General features: G+C 38.1%; 1 protein-coding gene across 1 annotated transcript in view; it reads right to left on the bottom strand.

Moving 5' to 3' along the window:
- Window positions 1–213: 213 nt before the first annotated feature.
- LOC130080341 (growth arrest-specific protein 2) overlaps window positions 214–24263 on the bottom strand; it is a 56798-nt gene continuing 32748 nt past the window's right edge. The window contains exons 4-8 of the mRNA XM_056245699.1: window positions 23901–24042; window positions 19342–19405; window positions 18465–18669; window positions 18223–18330; window positions 214–922 (exon numbers count right to left, since the gene is read on the bottom strand). Of these exons, the coding sequence (XP_056101674.1) occupies window positions 713–922; window positions 18223–18330; window positions 18465–18669; window positions 19342–19405; window positions 23901–24042 (729 nt within the window). The 3' untranslated portion in view covers window positions 214–712. The remainder of the gene's footprint in view (window positions 923–18222; window positions 18331–18464; window positions 18670–19341; window positions 19406–23900; window positions 24043–24263) is intronic.

Genomic DNA, 24263 nt, shown 5'->3' with positions numbered 1-24263 from the left:
GCCGACTTCAATGGTTTATTGTAATGTGTCTTCAGGTATGTTCTTCTGCCTTGCACTGTTGTGAAGTGTCCAGTCTGGCTATTCTTTGACTCTTTAACTGGATGGTCTCAGGAGATCAGCAGTTTCTAAATCCACCATTGCAAGGTCACAGTCATCTCCATCACATTTCTTCCTACTCTGATGTTTGGCAAGAACAACAGCTGAACCTCTTGATCATGTCTTCATGCTTTATGGGTCTGTTCAGCCACATGGTTGGCTGATTAGATTCCATTCTCCAAAACAGCAAGGCCATCACATTTAAACACAATAAATGCCAGAAAATATATATCATGACATCAAAAGAAAATACTAGTACCCCCATACAAATTATTAATATCGTTAGCAAATGAAGCACTAAAAGGAATAGCCAGTGTAGAAGTGAATATTTGAATTCATCCAGCGATTTCATTTGTCAGGATTAAGAAAATGGTATACAAATAAAACAACCTTGATTCTGTATTCCAGTTCGCTCAGTATCTTAGTTATACATTGTCAAACTAGCTGATCTACACTGTCATTGTTGTGTGTTAAAATTAGTTTTCTCCTTTAAACACTAGTTAGTTTTAGAAGCCAATGGAAGTTGGCATGTCCTTGTGGCATCTACAACGGCTAGCCAGTGAGCTGTGCTTCAAAGTTACATTAAAAGTCTTTGTTTCATTAGTACATTTCTTCTTTACTTCTTGCTTTTGTAGTGGGCCGCCACTACCAGGTAGCTGTCAGGCGCAAGGTCTTTGATGTTTGGAGATTTTCCAGAGATGGGCGAGATCTTGCCTTCCACACGCGAGATCTGGAGCATGCGGCATGGGTCGTGCTTTAGCAGGTAGCTCTCAAACGTCTCCCAGCCTCCACCAACACGCACCATCACATGTTTATTATGCAGCATCTGAGGAGACAGAGAAAAAGAGTTTAGAGATACACATCTCTAGGTTGGTTAGTTGGTTGAGTTTGACATCCCAACATATGCTGCACTCTATGCAAGTATTTGAAAGTAGACACTTAGCCACTTAACCTGAGATGCAAATTAGCTCTTGCTATACTCTATGTACAATACATATTTTCCAGCTTTGACTGGGATCATGTTTTTTTGTACTGTCCCTATATAAAAACCTTTTTAAGTGTCATATGTTGGTACTGATTGGATTAGCACGTTTGTGCAAGATGACTCGCATTCATCAGGAGAAATGAATGTAGACGCAACTCGTCTAAGTGTAAATACGTCTTGTTGTTCAGGTTACATGTTACTTCTCCCAAATGGAATCACTTTGGAAGTTTGGGAGCAAACAATTAACAATCATGGATAATACACATGGATTGAGCTACCACAAAACTCAGCTGAATTCTGTCAGAACACAATTCATGACGCAACACAAGTACACAACTTGAAAAGCCCCTATAGAGGACTCCTGCATTCAGTCTTCTCTTTTAGATTAACTACTATCTGGTAGAGCAAGAGTCTGAAGACAATCAGACCACCGGTTATAGCTAGCTACGTGTATAAGAAAACATGTTTTACTTCCAATAAACTCTATGACTCCCTTGAGAACTGAGGGTCGTAACTGCCACAGGAACGCAAGACTTTATGTTGATTGGGACTCCATGCTTACATTACATTGGCTATGCATTTGAATCTTGGTTAAAGGGATAGTTCACTTTGAAATAAATTTTTGCTTACCTCAAGGGCATCCAAGATGTAGGTGTCTTTGTTTCCGCAGTAGTTTCAATTTTGATATTTTTAGGTCAAACCGTTCTTGTCAGTCATATAATGCAGGTCTATGGTCACCACCTCAAAGAGCATGCACAGAGAAGTCCAAATTAAACATGATTTAATGACTCGTAAATGTAAGTACACATTGATGGCCTAAGACACGAAACGAGCGGTTTGTGTGAGAAAACGAACAGTATTTATATTGTTTTTACCTCTTGTAAACACAGCCACGTCCAAGTGATCTGAGGGCGCCGGCGCTTCGGTCTGCGCAAGCGCCGGAAAGCACCGGAAGTGATCTCTCTGAAAAAATTCAACGTTGTCTGTTGATATATCGAAATCGTCTTCCATTGCAATTTCCTTTATATCTAAATTTGTTTAGATCTTCACAGTGAAAGGTAACACTTCCGAAATCTCTGTGTAAACAATGAGTGACGTACACGCGCGAGAGATCACTTCCGGTGCTTGCGCAGACCGAAGCGCCGGCGCCCTCAGATCACTTGGACGTGGCTGTGGTTACAAGAGGTAAAAACGATATAAATACTGTTCGTTTTCTCACACAAACCGCTCGTTTCGTGTCTTAGGCCATCAATGTGTACTTACATTTACGAGTCATTAAATCATGTTTAATTTGGACTTCTCTGTGCATGCGCTTTGAGGTGGTGACCATAGACCTGCATTATATGACTGACAGACAAGAACGGTTTGACCTAAAAATATCAAAATTGAAACTACTGCGGAAACAAAGACACTACATCTTGGATGCCCTTGAGGTAAGCTAAAACATACCAACAATTAATTTCAAAGTGAACTATCCCTTTAATGCGCAATTTTATGTCACAAATAGTTTGACATGATCCGTTAGCCTCTGACACTATGGGCTGCAGTCTTTAGCTTTCTTGTTAGCATGCCCAACTCCCATGCCATTTATTGAGCTGATTGAACTGATTACAGTGGTGCCATGAGCCGGATGGAGATGAGTGTGATGAAGGCCAGCTGGTACGAGATAGCTGTGCAGGTAAACCTCACTCTCCTGGTGTCAAGAGGCATGCTAGCAACTGACACTAGAGACTCCAGCCTTTAGCGTCCTTGTTAGAACGCCCAACTCCCATCATCAGTTCGTGCCCTACTCAAGTGGGCCTTACTGAACGATTACACTGGTGCTGTGACACATTAGCGACTTATGCTAGGGGCTCCACTCTTCAGCGTCCACGTTAGGGCATCCAACTCCCATGCTAATTATTGATGGTTTAAGCTCTGCTTTAATTGGTGCCGTGACCCAGATGGACCCAATACTCTGGCCAAGCATTCTCAAAAGTTTTGGGCCTAATCATTCATGAAAGCTCATTTGAAGAATAAAGTATCTGACATTAAACTCCTTTAACACCTCCAGTGGCGTAATCACACCCTTTTATTGGCTATCTGTCACCTGCGGTTCCCACTGTGAAACTCCCTCTAGGCAAAGAGACGTGTGAGACTCTGAGATTATGGTGAAGGAGCAGAGAGGCTGCAGTAAATAATTTTTTTCAGCTGCCTACATTCTCCAGAGGTCTAAATGTAGGAGTCCACTGCCTTGTCACAACATCGGTTATTACCTCAGATTATCCGATCAAGACAGTTCCTAAACAGTAAGAATTATTATTAGGGTCAATGACATGACGTGCATATTTTTGTGTCCAAGTGCATTATTTACTTCTAAAATAATTAGATAAATGCATGACATATACTGTATCACTGTATTCTGTAAATCCTATTTAGTTTGAATTCATTTTACATTTAAATAATACATATTATTTTATGTTTTATCTTAAACCCCCAAAATGTCAGATGGTGCAACTGCCTGATCAAATGAACAGACTAAGAAAACGATTTAAAATGGCATCTTCTTAATAATAAAAAAATACTACATTTGTTATATAAAACATTTGCAAAATTGTGGAAAAAAAAAAACTTTATTAACATTATAAGTGGTTAATAAGGAACATTAAAATAATTAAAAAATCCATTTTAATTCTTAAAATGAGCCTGAAATTTCTGTGTGAGATTCTTTTTTTAGTGTATGTACAAATTGTGTTTCCCAGTTAGTCAAATCTTTGGTTTGAATTTACTTTTACGACATTTTTAAAGCACAGTATCTTCTAGACCAATCCTGCCTTACCTTGAATATAGGTAAGACGAAAGGCATGTTCTTCTCCAAAACCAAACTAAACATCCTAGACGTAAGCATCTGCTTTAAAGGTGAACAGATTGAGACTGTTACTGAAATTAAATATCTTGGAGTGCTGCTTGATTCAAACCTGACCTTCAAAAAACACATAAAGAAAATGACAAAAATTATTTAATACAATTTGCCAAATTATAGACAGATTAGATCCTCTCTATCAATAGAGGCTGCTAAGATATTTTTACATGCCCTTATCTTCTCACATATCGCATATTGTATCACCTGCTGGGGGCAGGCTAGCCAAACAACAATTAGGCCCTTAGAATCCCTGTACAAACAGGGCCTGAAAATTCATGACAAAAAGCCACTCAGGCACCATCACTGTGACATACTACATAAGTAGGCTACAATCTACTAACTTTTGAAAATTTTTGAATATTCTCAAATTTATGCACAGTTTATAAAATCTTAAAAGGTCTGGCCCCCACCTGTTTGCGTGAGTTTGTCTGTTACCGTGGCTCTGTGAGGACCACTAGAATAGTTTCCGTATATAGCTGCACTGTACCCTTTCGCTATTCAGCATTAGGGCAGGCAGCCTTTTCTATCAAAGCTGTGATACAATGGAACACAATTACAGATAATATAAAAACTTGTGACTTGTTTGGGGCCTTTAAAGATAATATAAAAAAAAAACATTTAAAACTTTCACAACAATGCATCCACTAATTTGTCAGTGGGTAATATTCTTTTTTCTTTAGTCACATTTACCTCTTTATGGTAGGGTTGACATAAGGGTTGAGAAGGGGCTGTGTGTGGGCATACCATTGTATGTTGTGATTATAGGGTGTGTGTGTTTGCCAGTGGGGGGCATTAAGTACATGTTATATGCTCTTGAACAATGTTTGATGTTTTATGTTTGATATGCCGCATATTCTTGAATAATGTTGATATTTTAATTTGTGCTGTATGTATTTGTATTTATTTGTACCTGGGGACTGCAGATGCAAATTAGCCTAAGGCTAACTCTGGTGTAATGCATCAAATGTTTACATTTATGTTAATTTCACATGGTCCCTTTTAAATAAAAATCAATCAATCAATCAATTCTAGTATCACAATCTTCTATTTCACCAACCAATAACAATGAATCTGATCCAGATTTTCTCAAAATCTCTTCAAGCTCAAAACAATGCCATATATACACTTCAAACCTCCACCACATAACAGTTAGTCACAGTCCCAATAAAAAGCAGCAATTCTGCTGTGATTCATCCCTCTATTACAGCCTCCGTCCCAGCGGCCTTGAACACACAAGCTGCTAAAGAATCTTTCATAAAGGCTGAGAAATGACAAAATGTCACTCTAATAATGCACTGTAACCTTCCCCTGTGGGATAAAGAGCTGAACCAGCCGTAGCCTGCAGACACACACTCAAAACAGTTATCTGATGACAGGAGAATTATCTGAACACTAAACAATAAACAACAGCAGAAAGATCTCATACTGTGAGCTGTGGCTCATATTAACCCTGCAGGGAAATGATATTAAAGATTCATAAGGCTCTTAGTCTTAGGCGGCTGATGGAGGGACATTCACAGGGCGTTTGTGTGGCCCTCAGGCACTGGAGCCACAAATATATTACCAATCAGACTCTACAAGCCACCACCACATGACCTCTACACACACACACACACACATTTTTGTTATACAGTATACAGCAGTTCAGGTCTGTGATGTTGAAGGTTATCCCCCCAAAAAGTCCCTCAATAGGGAACATACACAGTCGATTTCTCTCAGGAGCACCAAAGTTCAACAGGCTAAAAGAAAAACACACACTGAAGTAAATGGTGTATTTAAATGACAACTAAATGAAAACGCAGCTTTCTAATAACTCTATCCTAAACCATCTGGGGAATCTGAGGGGTATTTCAACAAGAAAGGTCTTTCTCAAAGACAAACACAAAAAGGAATGTGTCCTTGAGACGTATTCACAGGATTCGCTCGTTTCCCTGGAAAACGAACAAGAAAGTAGATTTTTTTTTTTTTTTCGAGCCTTGGCCTTGGTTGCTGGGCAACACATTTCAAGGCAGTCTCTTTGTAAAATGAAAGAATATTATTTTAATATTTTTAATTCAAGAAATAAGATGGATCTCCATTTTTTTTAACCAATTGCATTTATCTCCAGTAAATGGGAAAATGCTCTTCTCTAGAGTTATCTTACAAAAGTGAACAAACATGACTTTTAATTTAAACGTTTTTGTTATTACTATTATTGCATAGGAAATGCATAAACAGCAGAAGTGTGACACTGTTTGTTCATTTGAATATCAGTGTCTCTTGAATTTTCATGCATTAAGGAGCGAGTAATTCACAAAACATGAATTGCATGATTTACGGTTGGCACAAACTGTATTCAGTGTGGTCAGGTATATATTTGTAACTTTGTGTAGTTTTTTTCATGGGTTTTAAAGAAGAGGGTATCATGTAACTTGCCCATGTTGACATCTGCCTAATTTGATTTTAAAATACAAGTGAGTTTAATTTTCTCTCCAGACTGTGATAATAAAAATGCATGGTGGGTTAGTATACCATGGTTTTTTTATGTCTTTATATTTTTTTTATTTAAGCAGCACAGTCTTTGTTCTGGGTGCATAAAGAATGCAATTGCTGGTGCAGTTGTTAGTTTATCTCTATAGGGGGCGGCAGTGACGCAGCCTGATTCTCAGGGACAGAGCAATTAAAATCAGCACTGACTAATGTGATTCTCCACAGGCAAATGAATTAATAGCAATTTCAGGGGTTTAGCTTGATGAATCGCTGCAGTCAGTGTTTTAAATTAAATCTGAGCACTCGCATCTAAACCTGAAAATGAGGAATCGCATGAATTGTGTAATAATGAGATCTAGACAGCTAGAGGAAAGTTCAAATCAAATCAAACCACTGAGTTCATGGACAGAGAGAGAAGGAGAGCAAGAGAGAGCATATTTAATTTGTCTACTATCAATGTCCAACAGTTCATAACAGCATATTTTTTTTCTTAATCTATATAAACAAATGTATGAAAGCATGTTTCCACCATTAAATAAAAAAGGGGAAAAAAAAGAGACTTTTTCTCTCAGAATTGCCTCAGAATTGCGTGATATAAACTCGCACTTTCATGTTATAAAGTCAGAATTTTATCTACCTGATTTTCATTGAATCAGGTCTATGGGGATGCCAGCACAGAACACAACATATATGCTATGTTTTAACCAGAGATGTCAGAATTATTCACATGGATTATTCAATCTATTCATTTTTCCCTCTCAATTTATATCTAAACTTCAAAAAATCTCTTAAAAACACTCGCACCTGCATTTTATCTCACGATGTAAACTTGTAAGATTGTAAGTCGCAATTATCTTGTATTTTTTTTTTTTCAATTCCCTGGTGGAAACAAACTTCCATACAAATGACATTTCAATATCTCAAATCAGCATTTATTTTTTAATATATATATATATATATATATATATATATATATATATATATATATATATATATATATATATATGAAAAAAACAAACATTTAAAACATTTTTGGAATAAAATAAACTCCGAACATCTGGAGACAATAAATATTTAGATGTTTAGCCTATACATTTATTTTCTAAAAACTGTAATAAAATGTGAAAATTCATCAAAAAATTTACGATTGAAAGTCTGGATGGGGAAAAGGGTAAGACAATAAAACCAAAACAAATACACATGAACATTTTTAAATCTTATTCGATTTTTCGAACAATTCGATTTGTACAATCTAAAGACCTGTTCACACCAATATGAATGTTTGGTTCTAAAATTTGTTAAACATTTTCAATTTGAAATGACTGGCTATTAATGCATCTGTTCAGACCAACGCAAACATTCACATGCCATCAATGTGATTTTTTTTTTTTTTTACGGAAAGAAAGAATTCAAGACAGCACTTTTGTTTCTGTACTCTTGTATTTGGTCTTGTTTGGTAAACACCATAGCAAATGGCTGAATAGCTGTTTAAATACTGTTTGACTTCCGTTCTTATCCGTGAAAAGCAGGAGTCAGAAACTGAAAGTTGAGCAGTGCTGCCCTAATTGTGTACCGCTGTATTTCTGCTTTTCCTTAAACACCACCAACTGTCAGAGAGTGAATATCAAGCATATAGCGTCAGTTCTGGCAGTCATGCTCAATTCGAGTACTCGATTTAAAGAAAATCCTCCACTGCAATTTACCCGTGTCGAGTAACCGGCAAAATACCGGAATTGGAGCATTCTACTGATGAGAATCCATGAAACACATTATTTGACCGTTTTCTAAGGCTGCACAATGTATTAAAACCATTTAAATACTATATCATAGAGCTATTGTGAATTCACAATAAATATATGTTCTGCGGGTTTAATATATGAGCTTTAATTTTGTATGCGTGTAGTTACGTGTGTCTCAGAGCAGCTCCGTTCACAGTAAATTCTGCTCCACATGATCTGTTATCATCATTATCACATGCAACTCAAACTCCATCTCTGCATATGCTGAGAGTTTGGGTTGCTTATAACGTTCATCTGGGAACACAATGTGTGCCATTTCATCAGATTTGTAAGGTAAATCATTTATAAACCTACACCAACATAAGAGAATACATCAATATGTTTCTAAATATGCGACCTGTTCATCACCATCACGATTTCGAAAATAAAAGTTTAAAAGGCCCGCTGAAGTGCTTTGAAAGACGCAGCATTATTCAGTGTGTTGACGTAATTTCCACTGAAACAGGAAGACAGGGCAGGACATATCGAACAGCTCCTCCCATTTTTTTAAATAGCCAATAGTGTTTCACAGCTCGGCCAGAGCCATTGGGCTCGGTAAAGCTGCAGTTTCCTCCTAATCTCTAACCGTTTCTCCTCCTAATCTCCTCCATATCGTTTTAAAATACAGCATTCTCTACAGAATTCAAATTAGTTTGTATGTTTTGTGGCTCTGTGCTATCTCTTGTCTCTGGACCAGAGCAGACTGTGTGCGCTGTGGCGGTTCACGTGACACTAAAGTGAACCCAGACTTTATTCGCCCCAATATAAAGCACTAGATGAATTGTTCCCTATCCCCCATATACTAGTGCACTATGTGCCATTCACCATGTAGAAAATAGTAAATGTGTGAAAAAGTGACTGATTTGCAGCTTCAGTGTCTATTTATAATGTAGGGGGCGGGACGCTTTACATTGTAGAGAGCATTTGATTGGACAGAAAATTTGATGAAAAGCTGAAGTGCAGAGTGATGTCATCAAAATCATTGATCAATATTGGCGGAAGTGAGATATGATCAACTACACAGATACTGCCTTTAAATAAAGCAATATCAGTCTCTTAACTCACTCATCTAATCCAGGGTTTAATTCTTTTTAAAAAGTGTGTTATATAATTAATACACTCAAATTTGGCATTACTACCACTGTGAAACTACAGAAACAGTTTCAGCAGCAATCAGTTATTGTGAAGGATTTTTAAAAAAAAAGTTTTGAACTACAGCATCATTTAGACACACAGACATCAAAAAACAGTACATGAATCTCAACAATGGTGACAATAAAAAAAAGAGATAAACTCTGAATATCACAAAACAGGCTACAAAATATTCACAACAAAAACAACAACAAAAATAAAAGCAGATAAGAAAAATAAAAAGACCATTCAACTGCATAATTTATTCAAGCCAAAATGCATGCTGGGAGTTTTATACTATGCTGGCACCCAGCATGCTGCACAGATCCATAACAAATAGCAGAATGCCCCATTACAAATGTGCTTTATAAACACAACAGCCAGAGAAAAAGTACTGTTAAAAAGTCAAGGGTCAAACTAAAGCAAACACTGATCACCATAATGGTGATCAAACCAACCTATTACTTTTAATAAAACATCTACATAATTCTCAACAAGAACTTTTGTACATGTTGAAAGAAATTATGTCAAACTGGTTTGTAAACTGGTTTCACACAGTGTGAAAGGGCCTAGTTATTGTGTTTCTGCTCATCACTTCTCCTTTTTCTGTTCTTATTTCTCTGTCCTTCAGTGATTCTGCTTATCAGGTGTTCAATAGTGTCTGAATTCACTCACTTCTTTTCATTCACTGTCAAGTGGACTATTTTTTTTTATTTTTTTTAAACCGTATAAATTATTACTTTGTGGTAATGCAACTGTTTTGCATGTTCATGAACAAGAATGTGTATGTCAGGCCATAAATCCACAAAACATTTGCGTGCACACTTGCTTTGTTGTTGCCACCTCTTTGCCACTATAAAAAAAATTCCCCCTGATCCCCCCCTGCATACCGCCGATCCAAACTTTATGCCTGCCAATGGTCAATTATCTTTGACGGAAATGGTCCTGACAGAATTGCATTTTCATTAAGCCTGTCTGCCTTTCTGCATCGGTCTGAACAGACAAATAGCAAGTGAAAATCAGACCTAATTTTCATGCCGAACATTTGTTTAGGTGTGAACACATCAATTTGTATGTTTTAGGGGTGGACCTTCATGGTGATTTTACTTACAAATGTAGGTATGAGTCAGATTGTCAAATTCATACAAAATCACCAACTTTTTATAACATGCCAAAATCTGTAAAAAAAAATATTTTTCAGGTTGGTCCAGCTAAGTGCAGTGATTGGCTGAAGTGTTTGATTTTTATCCTTATTGAGCCACCATATTGAGTTTTGTGATTTCTCAAATGATTTCCCTACAAGCAGCCTGTCTCCTCCACCTATTTGTCTCTGGTGAAGCTTGCTTAATAGACCTTATTCTGGGCAGCGCCATGACAGGTATGAAAGTGAGGCTGTGAGGGATAGACTTGCCTAGTTTTCAATACCGTCCACTGTAAAAAGCTGTAGAAAGATCCTAGATCACTTCAAATTCTCCATAGCTCATATTGTCTGGATTTTTTTGTCTAATAAAATTTCTTGGCAAGATATTTTTGTAGTGTTTCATCCACAGAACAATCCAAAAACACATTACATTGTAGTGCAACCCACTGAAGAGATGAATGTCCATCCCTACAGCCTCGCTTTCATTCCCATTAAAACTCAAAGATGGCGCTGCTGTGAATCAGGTCTATGGGGACGCCAGCACAGAACACAACATATGCTGGTGAGCTATGTTTTAACCAGAGATGTCAGAATTATTCACATGGATTATTCGATCTATTCCTTTTTCCCTCTCAGTTTATATCTAAACTTCAAAAAATCTCTTAAAAACACTCGCACCTGCATTTTATTAAAGTTTAAGAAGCCAACCAGGAGTTTCTAAGACCTGGCCACAATTCCAATCTTCATGTTCTATTTATTGAGTGAGAACACTCATTTAACACGGCTTCTAATGAGCTATGACGGATGGGGGTGATGTAATCACTCAAATATCCTCTCATGAGAGCAGTTATCAGTGTATTACTGCACAGCTCGGAGTAATAACACACAACTGAACACACAGATACACAATGAGGAAAGCATCTTTAAATCATTTGTTGCTAAGTAACAGGTTCCCACGGTAACCAGGCCTGCCTCACTAATCACTATTTGTCAGTTAGTGGAGTCTGTGCTGTTATGGGACACCCCACTGCCGTGTGTGTGTGTGTGTGTGTGTGTGTGTTTAACAGACTAATTAAAGTGATCACACAGTAGTGGATAATAAAAATGTAATCAGCTGCTTCCTGACACAAAAAGAGAAAGCAGCATAAGGGGCCATTCACACAAAACACGTTTTTGTGGTAAAAATTGTGGAATGGAAAAAGACGAGGTCTTGAGAAGCGTTTTTTTTTTAAAAGTTGAACGTCTAATTCTTTAAACGCTGCGTCCTGCATAAGATGCTGGAAAAGACACAAGACACGAGCACAGCGGTCAAACACATCCATCTAGCGCATGTTTTTTTAAATGGAAAAGTAGCACAGTGGAGTTATATGGCAGAATTTTATGTATCTCAGAAAACATTTGAAGCTTAGCAAAAAAAGTGACCCAAGATGGTGGGACTATAAATATACTTTATATTAAAAAAGTCCAAAAATATTTATTCCAAATATTATATGTATGGTTCCTAGTAATTGGTATTTCCTTTACAAGGACTTAGAAACACTTGAGTTATTACTATTCAAAAGCTTACAATACCTTCAGTCATTACTAGGGAGTTATCTTGTTTTTCACTTTAGATTATTATTTCAAATAATTAGTAATTGCTTCTGAAAGATTTGGTAATACTTGAGTTATTAATAGTGTGTTACCATGATTTTCACTTTAGAATGAATTATACATTATGCATTATTCAATTAATTATGAGCCTGTTAAAGTATACAACCCCATTTCCAGAAAAGTTGGGACATTTTGTAAAATGCAATAAAATCAATAATATGTGATTTGTTAATTCTCTTTAACCTAATATTGTAAATATAATCAAAATTTGATTTTGATGGCTCCAACACACTCCACAAAAGTTGGGACAGATGCATGTTTACCACTGAGTCACATCACCTTTCCTTTTAATTACACTTTATAATCAATTGGGAATTGAGGATACTAATTGTTGCAGTTTCGCAAGTGTAATGTTGCCCTAATACAAGAGCGCTGCTCAACAGCCTGTGGTCGTCACTGTCCGAGTCTCCTTTTCATGATGGGTCATCATACATTTCCAGTAAGAGACAGATCTGGACTGCAGTGAGGCACATCCCTTCTGTGGTGTAGAGTATCTAAACCACTGTTTTTGTTGCAGAGTAGCACCTCTGGCAACCTTTGTGAATTTACAGTTCTGTAGGCGGACAATTATGGACAGTGATTCCGGTAAGAGAATCAGGCACGGGAGAAGTATATCTTTGTCAAACTTCTCTTTAATAATACTTGTCAGGCAGTAAGTGACATCCATTTACAATCTCAGGATGGTAGGGAAAGTTATATGATGTAATCATGTTGTGTTGTGGTATTTGTTGCATGAACACACAACACTGAACGATATCAGGGAGAGCAGCGATATCAGGCTGGAACTGGCTATTGCATCAGTCTGCTGGAAGTAGCAACTGTGATATTAGTACGTCAGAAACCGCTGCCTGTTTTCCGACCGTTTTAGCATGTGCAGAATGAGATCCGGCACTGTCTTACTTCCCAGGAAAGATGTGTGACTCTACATCTCCATATCAGTGGTACCTTCACACATAAGCAAGTCACCCCATGATGAACAGATGCTTTTATATCGGTCGCTGAGGAAATTCTGGATGGTCCATTTCGTCTTTGGGACTGAGGACTTGATGTTTGTTTTTTCCCCAAAAAACAAGCAGAAATGTGGACTCTTCTGACACAGCACATATTTTCACTGTGTTTTGGATCATCTGAGATGAGCTCGCCGGTATTTCTGCATTGAACTGATGTATAGCTTTCACCTTGTGTAAAAGAGATTCGAGTGGCATCTCTTGATGCAGCGGCAGATTGTGTTCAGTGACAAAGGTTTTCCAAAGTACTCCCGAGCCCATGTGGCTGTATTTAACACAGTAGCATGACGGTGCCATCTGAGGGTCAAAGGTCACACACATTCAACAGAGGTTTCCTGCCTTGCCCTACATGCACTGAGCTTTTTCTGGATTCCCTGTATCTTTTCACAACATTGTTTATGGTAGACGGTGAAAGACCTTAAAGGGGTCATATAATGCCATTTTTGTACAAGTTAATATGAATGCTTAGGGTCAAAATGAAAACTTTGTAATATACTTTTATAAAAAATTCTCATTAGTATTTTAAGAAAACACTAATTTTACCTGGTCAAAAACAGCTCTGTTTTCAGCACGCCGTTTAAAGCTGCAGTAGGGAGTTTTGAGAAAACGTTGACTTAGCCTGAAAATTTGAACAAGCACAACTTCCAGGTCCCACCCCCTTGCTCTCTGCTGCGCTACAGCCCTCCCTCCACAGCTCGTCCTCCACAGCGGAGCCCGTCGTGAACGCGCAGGCTAGTAAACAGGCCCACCGATAACAGCGGATAAGAAGTTATATGGCACATTCACTAATAGGGACTAAACGTCAACAATATGCTTTACATTGACTATGGCCTGCCCATACTTTGACTACAAACTTGGTCCTCAAATCATTATGTATTTTGCAATAGCCTACATGTAACTTTGTAACGTTGCACTCTTTCTATAAGTTATAAATAGCTAGTAAGATAACGTTAATATAACGGTAACTAACTTTACAGTATGTAAGTAATTATTCTAGCGATATATAATGCTAGATAAGGTGTGCTAGTACATTATTTCAGCAACATGACAAGCCAGTGAATTAGCAGGTTTCAATTGTTGCTTAGCAGAGTGCGTGACATTTTATCTACATGTTATGCGGCTAGAGTTTTGACACCGAGTCAATGGGCTCTGTGTAATTCTTTCTTTTTTGCTTGTTTATCGTCATCGGTCTTTTTCCTTTTACCTCTTTGTTTTATGAGCAGGTGTTACTCGAGAATTGGCAGTTTAGGTTGTTTCTCCGTCATAAGCACAGCTGCAGCACGCCGGCAATCTTGAGTTTGAACGACGGCTGCGCTGTGTAAGAGAGGGGTGTGATCAGCGCATACACGAGCGTGATTGACACTGCTAAGACAATCCTCCTGGCTCTGATTGGTTGTTTCTGACCAGGAGCGTGTATTTCTGCAAATGGCAATAGGACCACTAGGAGGAGCCAGAAGAGCTTGATTTTTTTTACAGATTATCTGTCTCATATTCTACTGTCAGGACATAATGACAGTTTTAACAAATATGTAAAAAAATATTTTTTTTACAAAAGTTACCTACAGCAGCTTTAAGTGCATGTGTCTTTAAATGATAATGAGCTTCGCTCACTCCGCCCCTTCTGTTCTGCGGGCGTTTTGATATACAACTCACGTGGAGTGTTGCCTTGACAACAGTTGAGGGTATATTTTGGAGAAAGAATGACAGCGGGAGTCTCTGAGGACACATCTGTGCAACCGTATCAGTTTGAACCGGAGTCGGACCCGGAACAAGATGACGGCCGCAAAGATCGACACAAAGTTCGACAATTAAGGCTCGAACAGGACGTTTCTGAATGGTTGGTTAACGTAATGTCACTTTGATTTATCTTTGTATGTTCTAGCAGGGTAGAGTAATGAGATATGAACGCTATGTGTTTACTGATGTATACGTTAGTTCATTGACAGATTGACGTTACAACTAATGACGTTACAACTAATGGTCATAAAAAACTTTTTTTCGCGATTTGCAAAGATTAATATAAAGGTTAATAAAACTTTACACTCACTTCTTCTGGAGGTGCAGAGGGAACATAAATAGTTGGTACCGATTCTTTTTTCAGGAGCAGCTTCTTAGCAAAACCAGCTTTATACTGACCCTCCTTTATAAAGCAGTCTGGTGAGAAATGATTCGCGCAAACATGAAAGCATTGACGTTGATCGTGGGGAATATTCCCTTCGAAAACAAAACTCAGCCACTGCGTCTTCAGCGGTTCGGATTTAGGAACATTAAAATGACTCTGTGTTCATTATTACACCCAAGAACAGAACACCACAATCGCTTGGACGCCATTCTGCTCCAGCTTATCAACAATGACGGACTATGATGACAGCTCGCTCAGGGCTGGGCTGTGTTGAATCACTGCTGTCAATCAACAATCGTGGGAGGGGCGTCCGTTTTCTTGACGTCACAAAAACGAACGGCTCAATTTGAGGCAGGGGAAACATATAAGGAGATTAAAACAAAAACACTGGATGGATTTTTATCATTATATGATGGTTGTGTACAGACACTGCCAACACACATTTCAGTACAATCAACTTGTAAAAGTGCATGTACCATTATATGACCCCTTTAATACTTTGCAATCTTGCATTGAGAAATGTGTTTGTTTTATTCTTTGACAATTCTCTCATGAAATTTGGCACAAAGTTGTGAGCCATGACCCATCTTTGTTGGAAAACACAGAGCCTTTGGTGGATGCTCCTTTTATACCCAAAAATGTATTACCAGTTAACCTGCTAATTGTGAACACTATTTCAAAACAGTTTAACTTGGATATTCTGCAATCTTTTCACTTTTATTTTGCCTCTGTGCCAATTTTTTTGGAGTGTGTTGCAGCCATCAAAATAAAAATAGTTTTTTATAATTTACAAAATAAAATTAATTTGGCCAAATCACAGATTTTTTATATATTTTAGTGCAGTTCCGTAAATACTACGTTATTGTCACGTAATTGTTGTATTGTAATGTAAAATTGCGCGCCGAGTAATAATACTAGGAGATAGATTTTAATAGCAAATACTCAGAAACAGGATAAACTCAGGAGATATACACACTTCCTATTAACGCATACATTGACGAGAACGGACATAGAACGAGGGAGAACACAGGGTTTAAATAATCAGTAGAACTAACAAGACGATTGACAGAACGGGTGAACATAATTGTAACAAATTTGACACAGTAGGAAAATTAGGGCACGGGGAGAAACAAAAACAAAGAAACACAGCATACACGTTACAGTTATGACCTCAAAACACTTTTACAGTGCATGATTTGTAAACTAATGAATTTTTACATTTGCACCACATAATCCGCTCCATTTTTATGGCTTTTCCGACATAGTAAACTTGATGTGTAGCTCACAGTGTGTACAACAGTGCCGAGTACAGAAGTAACGTTTAACTGTTTTGGAATTTAAAATGTATCACTCTATTTAGCACCAATTACTAGACATTTCACTTTGACTGCTGTGAACGTGCTACAAGTACCGAATATCAGTTTTGCAACCATTTTATACTCACAGGCAGGCACTTTATATTCATGACCCTGGGCTGCTTAATTTTAGCCTGGTTCTACCAGACTCTCGTACATTTCATTTGTACAGAGAGTCTGGCCTCGCTCCATTGAGAAACGTTTACTTCCTTGTAGGCGGGTTCTCTGTTACAGTTCAAAACTATTGGATCTGCCCAGCGTCACTCAGGATCTGCCATAGCCAATCGCTAACGTGTGGTCGTGACGTATGTCATGCGCCGAAACCGGCTGGAAACAAGTCCGAATTCCATATTCATAAATCTAAATATCTAAATGCTAAACCTCTCTTTCTTATATTTGTGAAAGAATTTTAAAAATACCTCTTTTCAATTAAGTTGTCTGAGAACAAAAAAAGCCTTAAAAACATTATCTGTTTGTAATTATTTTCCTTTTTTCAGTGTCATGTAATTCTCTTAACTTGTTCATGTTTATTTTATATTATCCCCCTACTGTTTTATTTTTGTTTTGTTTTTATTATTATTTTTTGTTTGTTTTTGTATTATGTTTTCTGTTATTACTTGTGTATTGTTTTAAGCAATAAAAAAAAACAAGTCCGAATGATCAGAGGATTATGTTTAGAATAAGATGTCTGTCAACGAGAGCTGCATGTTTTGTTCATCGAATTTAAGAGTTCAAGGAACAATTCTAAATTCTAAATGTATATTTGACACTAAGGACAGTGATGTATTCAGTCAACTGTCGAAGCTGGGTGTAATCATTAACAATACGCCGCTGCGGTCGTTTCGGATCTGCCGCAAATGCTGTACAGTGATCATCGTGCACGCCGAGCTGCCCAGCACCAACTCCTAACCTTTCTGCCTCCCTCACTTGGTCCTCCATTAGTGCAACAAGAGGAGACGACAACAACTATCGGCTTTGCATCCTATCGTTCGCCTTAGCTAACTCATTCACCACTAGCGGAGTGAGCTGGAAAATTAAACTTTTCCCGAACCCCGTGGGGAGGAGGGCCACAACATCATGGCCACCAACAACACTTAGCAAACATTGATCTTGCTCCGGCTTTAACTTCTGGATATTCGGCAGTTTTGCAACAACGGACCGAATAGATTTTCTCACGTCTTTCTCCGCTGCCATTACTGAACTCCAACTCAAACTGACGCGCTACATCAACGTCATCGTTCTCAGCCACTCCCTCTGTTCGCTGATTGGACCGGTAAAAAAATTATTTCTGGAAACCAAAGTCTACAGCACAATCCCAGACGTAGTACTGAAGGAAAATAAAATTGAGCGGAAGTGCGTAGGAGGGCGGAGCCAGGCTAGCTTAATTTACCTATATCTGCAATGGAGGAATTGTTTTATTGCTTATAGCGCCTCTTGTGGTCGTGCCACCTGAAAAGTGCAGCAAAATAAACATGGAGCAACGTCTCTCAGGTTTCGCAGAAATGTAGGCAGAGTCACATATTTCCATAATTTTGTAAATATGGCATCTAACCTGACTAAGGTCTGTTGCGATATTTACTTACTCTGATGAAAAGCATTTTCTCTCCAACGCGGTAACGGCCCTGCGATTGTCGCTCTATGCAGAACTTATTTGGGCACTTACAAGGTGGATCTTCAGAAATGTGCTTCACCTGGAACACACATTACATGTAAAATGACAGAAAACTGTACATTCTCATTCTAGAGGAAAAAGTAAAAGTCAGAGTTAAAGTTACTGTGGTACCGATAACAATAGTGATATCTGAGAAAGAGAAATGTTACTCACAGCATCATCCAGTAGCTTGCCGGTACTTTTTTTGCTGGAGTTGGTCTTGTTGAATGGAGAGATAGATAACGAGATGGACGGAGAAACGGATGGAGATTGAGAATTGGAAGCGGGAGGTACAGGAGACAGTGGAGGTTCAGGTCTCTTCTCTTCCTGTTCAATCTCTTTCTCCAGCTTTATAAGACCAGGTGGCTCTACCTTATACCTGTCACAAGAGTGACCATTCACACTTTATGGTTTGATTACATGTACAACAAAATTGTGATTTTGAAACATACAATGCAAAATTGCTTATTAACAAAAAACAAAGCAATAGAGCCATGGAACCACAAGATTCTTTGAATGGGTTTGGCCAAATTAATTTGCCATTACTTGTAAGATTTAATACTAAATTATATACTTTTTTATATTATATGGGATTAAATACAATTATATACATTATATAAGTCAATGGGAACCAAAACTGTTTGGTTACCAACATTCTTCAAAATATCTAATACACTGCAAAAAAAAAGATTTTTGTATTTTTATTTAGTACAAAAATTTATAGGCTAAACATTCTAACAATTAAGATACATTTACTTAAGAAGCTAAATGAAAAGATAAGTCTTGTTTAATTACAAACTGATTAAAATTAAGTGAGTTTATGCTTAAAACTAGATAAAATATCTGCCAATGAGGTCAGAGAAATAAACTTGTTTAAATTTGCATGTCAAGTAAATGTATCTTGATTTAGGAATGATTAGAAAACAAGACATCAAAAAAGAACCAAATTTTGCATTGTTTCGTGTTTCACCAAATAACCAGTCAAAACGTTTGGAGCGACATGAGAGTGTGAGTGATGAAAGGATAAAATAAAAAAAATGTTGTGGACTACCTGGATGCTATTCTTCCCAGCTCCAGCAGGCACAGACACACTTCTCTTGGCTGTTTGTGTAACACTAGAAGAACATACAAATAAAAACATGAGACATAAAAACAGACACTGTATTTTGTGCTAACATACTGTACAAATCAAAGAACTACTGAAAACATCAACATGGATGAATGATGAAACCAAGACCACAGAATGACACGGAGATGATGCATTAGTAATTCATTACACTATTACACTCAGCTAATGTTCTCAGCGTGAGACTCTCAGTGTGTTTTTAGCATGAAGTGATTGAACAACACGCCATGCTTTTCTACATTTCCCATGATACAGTGAGGTTGAGTGATGGCAACACAAAACAACATGCATTAAAATCCGTAATCTCCACATCAAACCTCAGAACATCCCACCTGAACATAACGCATCCATGTTTTCATTTAGCTATTTCTGAGGGGGAAGGGAAGAAAAAAGTAATTAAGTATTTTTTTCTCTTTCAAATGTGTTTTTTCTTTTTCATTTTGAATATGGCTGAATAACCCTTAATTTACCACATCATGCACCACACTTGCTAATATGCTCATTTGAAGATTAGCCAGTGTTTGGTACACAGAACAGATTTACAGCAACACACACTTCACAAATCTGTTCCTGCACTGGTTTGCATTTCAAATCTTAAGGGCATCCAAGTCGATTTTTATGAATTTTCAAATGAAAGTGAGGTTAGGACAGCTTTTCATAATTAAAGGTGCAATGTGTAAAACATTTGAGTATCTATTAACAGAAATGCAATATGACATCCATAACTATGTGTTCAGTGGTGTATAAAGAACTTACTTAATAAACCGTAATGTTTTTATTACCTTAGAATGAGGCATTTATATCTCCATAACCGCAGGCACCCCCTTCTATGAAGGTCGACATATTAGCCGACAGCAAACACACAGCGCTACAGAGCGCGTTTCGTCACTACATTGAAAGAGAAGCCGCAGAAAGCTAGAAGCTAGCCATAAAGACCGTGAGTAGTGACTTTTCCCTTGTCAGTGGTGTAATCCAACTAAAATATGTAGTTGGATTGTTTCATGTAACTCAGTTCTTCTCCCTCGCTGTGTTATGGCTTTGCTATGTGGGGATAAATGTGCTGGTTACGTTCGTGAGACAGCTGATTAGTACTCTTGTCATTGACCGTAAAACAGTATGTAACAGGAATCACCAACCCGTCGATCGCGGTCGACAAGTCGATCTTCGAAGCATTTTAAGTCGATCGAGTTTCCAAAATCAGAGAAAAAAAGCCTATTGTGTGTAGTAAATGGTGTCTAGGGGATGCGGAGGCGCGCGCGCTGTTACAATCACGTCATTTTTGCTGCGCGAACCTTTGCGCTCAAGCGGACGTGTCGAGTTTAAACAAGGCTTTACGCTCTCAGCTCAGCCACAGTAACAGCTCATATTAGCCAGCTAAACTTTTACTACCCTGTTAGAAAAAATATGTAGTTGGATAGTTTCATGTGGTTCTTCTCCCTCGCTGTATTATGGGTTTGCTATGTGGGGAGAAATGTGCTGGTTAAGTTTGTGAGACAATCAGCTGATTACTATTATTATATTATATATTAAGACCCTTCATCCTCACCTGACAATTGTTTTGTAAACTTTATCCATGATGTGGTTTATAATGGACTGTGGTACAGAAACAGTGACAATGTTACACACTCTTGGTTTACTCTGGCTATTCTCTGCTGTCTCAGACGACGATGTTTGTCCCGTTTTAGCCACCGTAGCTTCTTCGAAAGGGAGGGGTGAGCAGTGGGCTGAGCCCTTAGTGCAAACTCGCAACCGAACCGCTAGATGTCGCTAAAAATCACACACTGCACCTTTAAAGCAACACCAAGTAACTTTTCCTCTGCGGTCGCCCTACAGGTTGGAAGCGGAATTGTCCATTACCGCTGTCGTAAATAATTTAGCCTAGCGCAGCCTACTGTCGCACGCACGCTCGTTGTTTATCCAGCACCGGCTTTGGAATGAACGATGTCCACAGACAAGGTAGAGTATGTTGCATGATTTCATGAAAGTATGATGTATTGCGACATCAGAAACGAAGAAAAACTAAATAATGACTATTGTAACGCTTGACGTAAAGCAAGTCAAATTTGTAGTTTTCTTATGTCTCATTAGAACTACAGAAACGCAACCCGATCTGGCAATCTTATAGCGTGGTTATAGCAGATATAGGACCGCAAAGCGAATCCAGAAGTGCCTTTCACCCTGTTACGACTTAATGAACCACTGAAACTATTTGGAAACATTATTTTAAGGTAAAAAATCTTACTTAGTGTTGCTTTAAGTTTTGACAAATACATCTACATTCGATCTCTGCGTCATGTACACACAACACACACAGCACACACTCTCTGCACATTCTCTCGAGTGCAACTCCAGTGGGAAGAGAACCCATTCTTTCTGCATTCAGAAAACTCAGTTCTGCTGCCCTTCTGTACTCCAGATGACCCGATCCTGTTTTCCTCTCTCGTTCTTTATGTAGTTTCAGCAGACTTGCTATTCTCTCCAGCTGTCTTGGACATGTGTTGAAAGCAAAGGATAAATAATCTATTCAAACACTCTACCTGAATCCTTCAATGTCTGTATGTCTGGATCTGGCACATGACAGATATGTCTAGTCCTCATACATATCATAAGCTGCAGCAAAAGAAGACGACACACTTTCTTCCTTCATATAAAATTCCCACTATCAGTTTGTGCCTAGAATACCATCCTTTTGAGAAATGTAGTGAGAGGAAACACAACATTGCAGCCAGAGACACAACTATCATCTTTATCTGACCCTCACCTCACCAATTCAAATCATCAGCCTCACAAGTTTGATTTTAGGGACTTTTATGTTTTATGTACAGCAAAACAACCTAATCATCACCCAAAAGAATGGTTTTTTTTTTCTTCAAATATTTCATTAATTATGGGTGCTTTTAGCATAGCAGATCTAGTCCAAGGTTGATATGCTAAAACTATTCAGAGAGTTGTCATGATTAAACTGTGTAAATAACAAAATATCATAGAATAATTATGTTTTTTTGTTTTTTTTCCTGAGATATCATGAGCTTACACCCCAATGTCATTTTCAAAAAGGCCAGCTAATGTCATTTTGTGAATCTTAAATACAAAGAATCAATTAATATGTTCACTTTTAAAACTACAAATTACAAAATTATAAATTGAATTGAAGTGGCATAAAAACAAAATCTGTAATATTTACCTTTTTATCACGTCTAATAAAGTTGACCTTGATAAAACCTTGAAACCTTGATTTTTTCCTCCCAAGCATGCTTGTCACTTAAGTGTTAAGTGACAACATGAAAGTGACAAGCATATTAGGTGAACGTGGCCATACATCAGAGTGTGTCAGTTATAATATTTACCACTTTATGAGGACATTTTACTGAAAATCACACTGTTCATCATTGACATCTCCTGTTCATCACCACATGAACCATGGTCCATACCATTGTGCACTTTTTCAAGGGGACTTGGGTTCAGTCTCTCTTAACAGGCTTAACAGGCTTAACTGTATTAAATAAATGTTGAAGGGGACCTATTATGATTTTTTTAACCTTTCCTTTAGTGTGTAATACAACCTCAACAAACTCGTCTCCATACCGGCGTGATGACTCCGACCTCCAACCAGATACATATTGTGAATGTTCTGATCCAATCTGACTTCTGACCTGTAATGCTGCCTGGATCATAATCATACACTGTTCGCTCATTGGCCTGAGGAGAACTGAGTGACTGAGCCTGGGTTCTCCAAAGGTTTTTTTCTCCATTCTGTCTCCTGATGGAGTTTTGGTTCCTTGCCAAAGGTGACTTGACTTGACTTGTAATATAGCTGTTTGTGCATGTAAACAATCTGCAAAGTTACAAAGTACAAAGTCTACGCCAAAGGGAGTGAAACTCAAATCCAGCAGAAACCCCCTGCAACACCTTGTTTGTAGTCTTGCCATTATTTCCATTATGTAGCGACATCTCCATGTAACACATTTGGTTAAGTCAAGGCATTACATTTGTGGCCCACGCTCTAAGCGGAAGACCATTCACAACAGACTTGGCCAACTGACCAATCAGAGCAGACGACGCTTTTCGGAAGGCGGGTTTAAAAGAAACCTAAACTAAAACAGAGCATTCAGACAGAGGGTGAAAACAGGTGCTGCAGCAATGTAACTTGTAAGGAAAAGTTCTATTTGGACATTAAATCATGTTAACCTATAATAGCAGACCCCCTGAACAAAATTATGAACTTGTAAATGACCATAATAAGGACTTTTTTTTAACAATTTGATGTGAAGATGCACAAAATAAAATAAAATGTGATTTTGTGCCTGATGCCTTGTGCAAGTCCAACATGGTCTCTCGCTGCATTTACTCTACAAATACAGAGATGCCGTTGTTGTAATAAATCAGACTTAAAGTCCTTACGGGGCAGATTTAAAAAAGGCAGAGATTATTCACTCATAAATCTTTGTTGCAGTGTTAGAGATAGATTTGTTTAAAAGACTCACCAAGCCCATCTGACTCGAACAGACAGGTGTCACCTACGCCCACCTCTCGACACCATGACAGGAAGTTGGCTGTGTTATCCCTGGCGAAAAAGGAACCAGACGCGGCATTGGCTCGGCAAGGAATCCTGCGACTGGGGATCGACTGAAAGACAGAATTTGCTCAATTTGTTACTCAATGGCGTTGTAGATGGACATTTGCATTTAAATTGTCTTACATGCGAGAGGAATGGCCTTGAAGAGAAGTCTGGCTTAAATCTAAACACGCCAAACATTCTAAGGCCAAAAACATATGAATGTTCTTCCAAACCCGCAAAACTTGCATTCATTTTCAGAACACAAATGAAGCAAGCATATTTGAGCTTT

The sequence above is a fragment of the Rhinichthys klamathensis genome, unplaced genomic scaffold (genome assembly GCF_029890125.1).
Source record: "Rhinichthys klamathensis goyatoka isolate OS25496 unplaced genomic scaffold, OSU_Roscu_1.1 h1tg000033l_1, whole genome shotgun sequence".
NCBI classification, from domain to species: domain Eukaryota; kingdom Metazoa; phylum Chordata; class Actinopteri; order Cypriniformes; family Leuciscidae; genus Rhinichthys; species Rhinichthys klamathensis.
Note: the sequence above shows the minus strand (reverse complement) of the source record. Positions and strands in the feature narration are given on the sequence as shown.